This window comes from Triticum aestivum, chromosome 7B (assembly GCF_018294505.1).
Source record: "Triticum aestivum cultivar Chinese Spring chromosome 7B, IWGSC CS RefSeq v2.1, whole genome shotgun sequence".
NCBI classification, from domain to species: Eukaryota; Viridiplantae; Streptophyta; class Magnoliopsida; order Poales; family Poaceae; genus Triticum; species Triticum aestivum.
Genome location: NC_057813.1, coordinates 687,779,979 through 687,787,939, shown reverse-complemented (window position 1 = coordinate 687,787,939; position 7,961 = coordinate 687,779,979). Strand labels below are relative to the sequence as shown.

Here is a 7,961-nt window from a genome sequence, read left to right as displayed (position 1 = left end):
TTGAGAGCGAACTAGCACGAGCGTTCCGAATAAAGAGAGGTCACCAGTTTTTTACCCCTTTCTATTCGGTGTGGTGGGGCCCCTATATATACACAAATTTGGAATCACACACACTGTGGAGATGCTGTCAAATTGATGCCGATGCCAAATTCCTTTGTAATGCGGAAATTTGACAACAACACACGTGCACCCTGACTACTCCGTTTGGTGGTTTCTGGTTTGCATCTCTTTACTTAAACTAACCTTTCCGTAGAGATACCCATTGAAAGTTTGGATTCTTTTATTACTGCCGCAAACATCGGCATCAAGGCCGGGCTTGCTTGACGATATATACTGTACAGCGAACATAGTCCATGAGATGACATGCATGCAGCTAAACTAAGTTTGTCACATCAGCATATTCATCAGAGATGCCCCTAATTAAGTGTCAAGACGCTGCATTGGAACTTAGCAGGCGAGTCGAGATCTATAATTCTATATACGGCACCCACCAGCTGGAATAATTGAGCTAGGGCCACCAAACACTGCTAAATCAGTCACATATACACACATCATAGTACTCATAGCATCACTTGTGTAAGCATCAACATACGTATCCATATATTATGCTGATGCATATTAATTAACTAACCAGCCATGCAACTCCTGAGCTATTTCTCTAGCTAGCTACCTTGATTTTGTACCCATCTGTCTCCGCACACCAACGGATCGGCCACTCGGTATCCACACTCGTTTATATATACATCGCCTTCGACTGCTCGTTTATTCATCTCAATTCCTGGAGAAGTAAGATAGATCGAGTAGAACTGTAGAATTAGCAGGTAAGCTAGGAGAGATGGTGGCAATGGAAGGAGCTGTGGGTGCGTGGGCATGGTGGCTGGGCCTCCTGTTCGGCGCCGTCCCGCTGCTCTGCCTCGCCGTGTGGCACTCCACCGACGCATGGTACTGCGCCGCGTTCGCTCTCAAATACCGCGGCCATGGGAGCAATGGCATCCGGCGGCGCCTCCCGCCGGGCCACATGGGTGTCCCCTTTCTGGGAGAGACGCTCTCGCTGCTCTGGTACTTCAAGCTGGCACGCCGCCCGGACGACTTCATCGGCGCCAAGAAGAGCGCGTACGGCAGCGCGGCAGGGATGTACAGGACGCATCTGTTCGGCTCCCCCAGCATCATCGCCTGCTCGCCGGCCGCGAACAAGTTCGTGCTGCAGTCACCCGAAAGCTTCGGCATCAGGTGGCCGGTGCCGGAGCTCGTCGGCATCACGTCGGTGGTGAACGTGGAGGGCAGCAGCCACGCCAGACTCCGTGGGTTCATCCTCGCCGCCATCAACCGGCCCAGCTCGCTCCAGACCATCGCCACCGTTGTGCAACCGCGCGTCGTAGCGGCGCTGCGAACGTGGGCGGATAAGGGTACCATCGTCGCCGCCACAGAGATTAAAAAGGTAATTTCTAGACAAAATTAAGCCATGCATGCGTGTTGTTTCATCTCAATTCACAATACTTTTTCAGAATTGCCAAAACATAGCCGCCTAAATTTTCTACTTTCCAGATCACTTAGTATTTGTTTAGTGGTGTTCATAGTAATAACGTCTAGGAATTTCGGTCAAGTTTCAGTCACATTTTTTTGTTCGATATGTATTTGTTTCAGTTGGTCAGTTTTTATGCAGTTGCACTTTTATTTTGTGCAAATGCACTTTGTTCTTTTTGCCGCATTTGCACTTTCACCTTTAAGTATTTTGTTTGTTGAAATTGCACTTTTTTGTGCAACTCATACATTTTTTAGTGTAATTGCACTTTTGCCTGTGCAACAATTTTTTTTATTAGTGTAACTGTACTTTTGAGGAGGTGCAAAAACTGTCTAAAAATTTGAATATTGTTATTCGCCTGTTCTCTAGACACTCGCATAGTTAATTTAGGCACAATTTACCTTTTCTGAACTATGTTAGTTTTGTTTATTTTATAATTAGTTTTTTTTTAGAAAAGGAGGATGACTCCCGGCCTCTGCATCTGGGAGATGCATAGGCCACTTTATTGATTATTCTCGAGGACCTTACAAAGTATTACAACAATGTGTCTGAATCCACCATCTTGGCAACACATGCCGCTACTCCTATCCAAAATAATGAAGGGGTGCTAGCTGGCCCACTACCCAAACCACTCACCTAAACCTAACATCAAAAGCCGGAACCCGAAACATATTCGAAAGCCCCAGCCGAGCCAAATACCGGGTCTGGGGCACAATCCGGTCAGACGCAGTCGTGTGTCGTCGCCGCCATCTTCCACAGGTCCGTCTTCAGATCATATTGAGGCTTCTACCTTGTCTGGCCACTCTGCCATCGACGTCACCATGACGACAGACAGCAACCTCCTCCTGCGCGAGTCCATCTCCGTGCATCGGACGCTGAGCCTCCACAGTGTCATGCCGCCGATATTCGCCTCCATCGATGTGTGAGATGAAGCACCGCTCCACCATCCCCCCAGCCAGCACTTACTCCAAAACGATGCCCCCAGGAGGGAAAGCGATAAAACGTCATTATCGTCCGATCCGGAAGACCCAGATCTAGGGTTTCCCCAGGAGCATCCCGAGCCTGATGACGCAGACTGCAACGACGATGCCTCAACAAGGGAACGACATCTAAGACGCCGTCATCGTCCGCCATGACCGTAGTCGGCGCGATTTTCATCGGCAGTTGCTCCACCAGACGTGCGCCGCCGACGTTGCTGGTCCCTTCAACCGGAGCAAACTCCAAAACAATGCCCTAAAGAGGGACTACGACGCAAAAGCGCCGCCATCGCTCGATCCCAAGGAGATCTAGGGTTTTCCCCGTAGTTGCCCGCGCTGTCAAGGGCCAGACAAGGGTAGAATCCCGCGGATCTGCCCAGCTGCCGACGAGTCGCACCCACCACCGGGCCGACGGCCGACCAGCGATCAATCCGGCCGCGCCGCCGTGAACCGATCCGGTCACGCCGCCGCCGTCCCTGGCGGCCGCAACGCACCAGATCGCAAGGCCTCCTGCCGCGGGGAATCGACGTCGCCGAGGCGCTGCCACCACCCGCCGTGGCGACCGGCCCGCCGCCACGCTCCGGCCCGGCGGGGCCGGCCCGCGCCAGCCCCACCCGAGCGAGAGGGCCCGAGTCCCCGCCGCCGCCGGCGACGGCTAGGCTTCGCTTGGCCGCGCCCTTGGGAGGCGACGTGGGAGGAGGAGGAGGAATGGGGGAGGTTCGGCGGCGATGGGATCTGGGGCCTCCCGGTCGCCCACGCGGGGGCGGCTCGGGAGGGAGACGTACTACTTATTCTTCGGGAGGGACAATACGTGTCATTTTATATATATCATTAATATATATATATATATATATATATTATCATATATATCATTATATATATTATAATTAGTTGTAAAAGGGAAACGCATTTGCATATTTAAAAAACTATTTGGGCATATAATATTATCATAATTAATCCAGTGCAACACTAAATCCAAGTTTGATAAATAAATGGGGGTGCAGGTGACGTTTGCCAACATCTGCAAGATGTTCATAAGCATGGAGCCATCGCCTTTGACAGACAAGATCGATCGGTGGTTCGGCGACTTGCTTGATGGTCTAAGGGCATACCCCTTTGATTTTCCAGGGACAGCGTCTCACGGCGCTCGAAAGGTATTTTGTTTGCTCCTTTTTGCATGTTTCTGGAAGTGTATATCTCTGATTCCACCAAAACAAATACATACTTATTTGTAAGTTCAGAATTCTGGCTGTCATTATTTCACCAGTACAAGCTGGGTAGGTCATGTTTTCAAAAATATGTGTAACTTTGATATGAGAAATGTGCAACTATATCATTCCTCTGAGGAATTTAATGGTATGCAGAGTCGCCGGAAGCTAGACGCGATCTTCCGAGAGGAGCTGGAGGCAAGGAAGAAGGTGGACAGGCAATGCGATGATCTAATGGGCGGTCTGATGCAGATGAAGGACGAGCAGGGAAAGAAGTTGAGTAATGAGGAGGTGGTGGATAACATTGTTTCCCTTGTCATCGCCGGCTACGAGTCCACTACCATCGCCATCATGTGGGCTGTCTACCACCTCGCAAAATCCCCCGTCGTCCTTGCCAAGCTTCGAGAGGAGAATATAGCGATGAGCAAAAGCAAAGGCGGGTCGACGTCAACGAGTTTGATGATCACCCACACCGACATCCCAAAGATGAAGTACACGGCCAAGGTGGTGGAGGAGACAATCCGGATGGCCAACATCGCCCCCATGGTCCACCGCGTGGCAAACAGAGACGTGGAGTACCGCGGCTATACCATACCGAAGGGTTGGGCTGTGCTGGTGTGGTTGAGATCCTTGCACACTGATCCCAATTACTACGAGGATCCCCTCTCCTTCAATCCTAACAGATGGGATGTAAGTAGAACTATCTAAAATGGTAGCTTGCTTCAATTTTCTTCTTCTTATTTAGTTATTTGAGCTCACTTAATCACCTAAGCAACTACATTTTGGAGCAGTTTTTCCTCTGGGCAGTCCCTAGAAAGACAAAATCATGCCTACGAGATTCTAAAAATATTATCCCACAAAAAGATATTTAGAAATTTAAAACTTCATACAAGTTACAGTATGTAGTATGTGCTTGTGAATTGTGGTTACAAAATACGACCATTGACTATTTAAGTAAAACTAAAGAAATTAGCTACATTACCTTTTTTACACAATTTCCATAAATGGGCTTATGTCCAAACAAAAGGGTTGTGTGCATAAAATTCACACCACATGTCCTGCATATATTATTATTTTTTACTTCGTAGAAAAAAAATAGAAGCAGTTTTTTTTTTTGAATTACAGAAACTATCTAGGGATGAAGTGCTCAACTATGTGATACTCTAAGAGGAATATGCAAGCCCAACAAATATTTGAGTAAAAGAAAAGCAAACTAATAGTGTATGAGGTAATGGCTAGGAAGAAATCAAATGATGAATGTATGTATGCAGGAACCGGCTAAGGCAGGAACATACCAGGTGTTTGGAGGTGGCCCTAGGGTCTGCGCAGGCAACATGCTTGCCAGGCTACAGGTCACCATCATCCTGCATCATCTCTGCGTCGGCTACGAGTGAGTAGAATACTAGCTCTGTTTAGCTTAAGTAATTACCTCGATAATCAGGATACAAAGAAGATATTGATATTTACTAATTGTTTTAGATGGGAGTTGCTCAATCCTGATGCAGAGATCAATTACCTTCCACACCCAAGGCCAGCGGATGGTGCAGCCATGGCCTTTCGTAAGCTTAGCACATGATCACGCAATCAATTGAAATCAGATCAAATAAACCAGTCTATTGTAGTGCATGTGTGTATGTTAATATTGGCAATAATGTACGATCATATCGGATCTGCAGTTAGCCTGTCTTTTCTCTGAACGTGAGGTTGTTGTTCGACTTTATGTTCTGCATTATCTATGTTTCTTTTCTAAGGAAATTTGTGCTTATACCACAATTTACCCCTGAAATGGGGGGCGTCCTCAACCATCTTTGATTGCAAAATACTGTAGCAATCTATAGCAATGTGAAGGTACAATAGCAAGATCATGGAGAGAAATGGTATACAGGATCCAAAGTAAGCACACAATGAACTTCAGAGTTGGAAGCACATCCTTTGTGCATAGTCATAGAGATCCCATCACGAGGCATCTCTAAGCTCTTGAAACCACAATTGTCATTTGGGGTGTAATGGCAAGTGTTGGAAAAAACCTATTTACTTGTTTTAGCAGTAAAAAATGGTGCTAATGGCATCTCCAAAACCAACCCGCAAAGTTCCTCTGCATCCATCTGCGGACCGGGGGGGGGGGGGGGGGGGACCAATCCGTGGATTCGGATGTAGAAGGCGGCCATCCAACGCTATGTTGTATATGTCCGCTAGTAAAGGGCAATTTGAAATTCAAATTTAGTCCGATCCACACAGCGTGCCGGATCACACCAGCACCGAATATCATGCCTGATCACAACCAAAAAGAGGCAAGTATGCTTAGTTTCTACATGCCCGAATCCAAAAGAACATCCGTCCGGCAGCCCGTGCAATATTCTGCCCTGCCAGACCAGCAATCCCAACAGTCGTCTGCTCCCCGCTCAAGGTGTCACACCTCCACAGCAGCACTAAAATCTTTGCCTGCATTTCCTCAGGTTCCTTGTCCAGAAGCACATGCAACCGGTCACTTCCTATGTTTCTAAAGGACTTCTCTGATGGTAGAGTCCACTCCTTCATCATGGCATCTTGGAGGGCCCTGCTCTTGGAGCATGTGACCACAGAGTGATGTTTATCCTCCACACCATTTCTGCAAATATTGCAAGTCAGAGTCCACGTCGAGTGTCTTTGTGAATTTGTTGCTTTTTGTGGCCAGGGTATTTGTTGCTACTCTGCACCCAAAAATTATCATTTTCACAGGCACCTTAGCTTTCCAAACGGGATCCCAAATACTTCTGTCGCCCGCATCCATAGACGAGCTCGAGGGGTTTTGATGTTCGTTTCGGGTTAAGGATGTTGCCAATTTGTAAGCACTCCTGACTAAGAACACTCCATTTGTCTTCCAATGCCAAGCAGTGCAATCTTTTGTGTCCGTTCTCGGGATGGGTATCTTGAAAATTTCATCTGCATCAAACTGGTGGAAGATTAGGTGGATCAGATTCGCATACCACTCCTTCCCCTCCGCGTCCATGAGTTGGTTAACCCATCGGCTCCTAATAGACGCGATTGCCTTAAGGCCTTCTTTACGAGGTATCCACTGGTCTCGTTGAATCTGAATATTTTTTCCATCGCCCACCCGCCAAATTAAACCCTTCTTCAATAGTTCTAAACCAAATTCAATCGCCCTCTACACAAGGGAGGCATCCGAGGCAAAAATAGTGTCCAGGACATCGCCCTTGGGATAATACTTCGATTTCAGGACTCTCGCACATAGACATTCTGGGAATTGAATTAACGACCATCCCTGCTTGATAAGGAGTGCTTCGTTGAAGAGATGCATGTCTGTAAAGCCTATACCACTAGCACGTTCAGGTTTTATCATGCGCTCCCAAGATATCTAGTGTGTTGATGACCCACAAGTATAGAAGATCAATCATAGTCGTTTCGATAAATAAGAGTGTCGAACCCAATGAGGAGGAGAAGGAAATCATAAGTGGTTTACACCAAGGTATTCTCTGCAAGTACTAAAGTAGCGGTAACGAATAGTTTGGTAGCAGGGTAATTCGTAACAAGTAACAATAGTAACAAAGGTGCATGAATGTGGCCAATCCTTTATATAGCAAAGGACAAGCCAGAACGTTCTCTTATAGTAAGGAAGCATCCTCGGGGACACATGGGAATTGTCATGTAGTGTCGTTCATCATGTTTAGTTGATTTGCATTCGCTATTTTGATAACTTGATATGTGGGTGGACCGATGCTTGGGTGTTGTTCTTACTTGAACAAGAAACCCACTTATAATTATCCTCTCTCACAAGAATCCACAACTATGAAAGAAAATTTAAGATAAATCTAATCATAGCATGGAACATATTGGTTCAAATCAGCCCCTTGCCGAATAACGCATAAACTAGGGTTTAAACTTTTGTCACTATAGCAAACCATCATCTACTTATTACTCCACGATGCCTTCCCTTAGGCACAAATGTAAAATGTCATGTAGTCGACATTCACATGACACTACTAAAGGAAGAACACCATACATATCATCAAAATATCGAACGAATACCAAGTTCACATGATTACTTATAACAAGACTTCTCTCATGTCCCCAAGAACAAAAGTAACTACTCACAAATCATATTCATGTTCAAGATCATAGGTGTATTTAATATGCTTGAGGATCTGAACATTTAATCTTCCACCAAATAAACCAACTAGCATCAACTATAAGATGTAATCAACACTTCTAGCAACCCATGGGTATCAATCTGAGGTTTTCGAGACAAAGATTGAA

The 7,961-nt window shown here is 46.5% G+C and overlaps 1 protein-coding gene across 1 annotated transcript; it reads left to right on the top strand.

Annotated features, from left to right (window-relative positions):
• The first annotated feature begins 800 nt into the window (after positions 1-800).
• Positions 801-5,426, top strand: LOC123162038 (ent-kaurenoic acid oxidase 1-like). The gene is made up of 5 exons (XM_044579848.1): positions 801-1,438; positions 3,504-3,653; positions 3,864-4,397; positions 4,979-5,097; positions 5,187-5,426. The coding sequence occupies exons 1-5, from the start codon at positions 836-838 to the stop codon at positions 5,281-5,283; spliced, it is 1,503 nt and encodes a 500-aa protein (XP_044435783.1). The 5' UTR covers positions 801-835; the 3' UTR covers positions 5,284-5,426.
• Positions 5,427-7,961: the final 2,535 nt, after the last annotated feature.

Coding starts and splice junctions, on each gene's coding strand:
- LOC123162038 (XM_044579848.1), top strand. CDS start 836: ATGGTGGCAATGGAAGGAGCTGTGGGTGCGTGGGCATGGTGGCTGGGC. Junction 1,439..3,503: donor CCGCCACAGAGATTAAAAAG/GTAATTTCTAGA, acceptor ATGGGGGTGCAG/GTGACGTTTGCCAACATCTG. Junction 5,098..5,186: donor CATCTCTGCGTCGGCTACGA/GTGAGTAGAATA, acceptor TAATTGTTTTAG/ATGGGAGTTGCTCAATCCTG.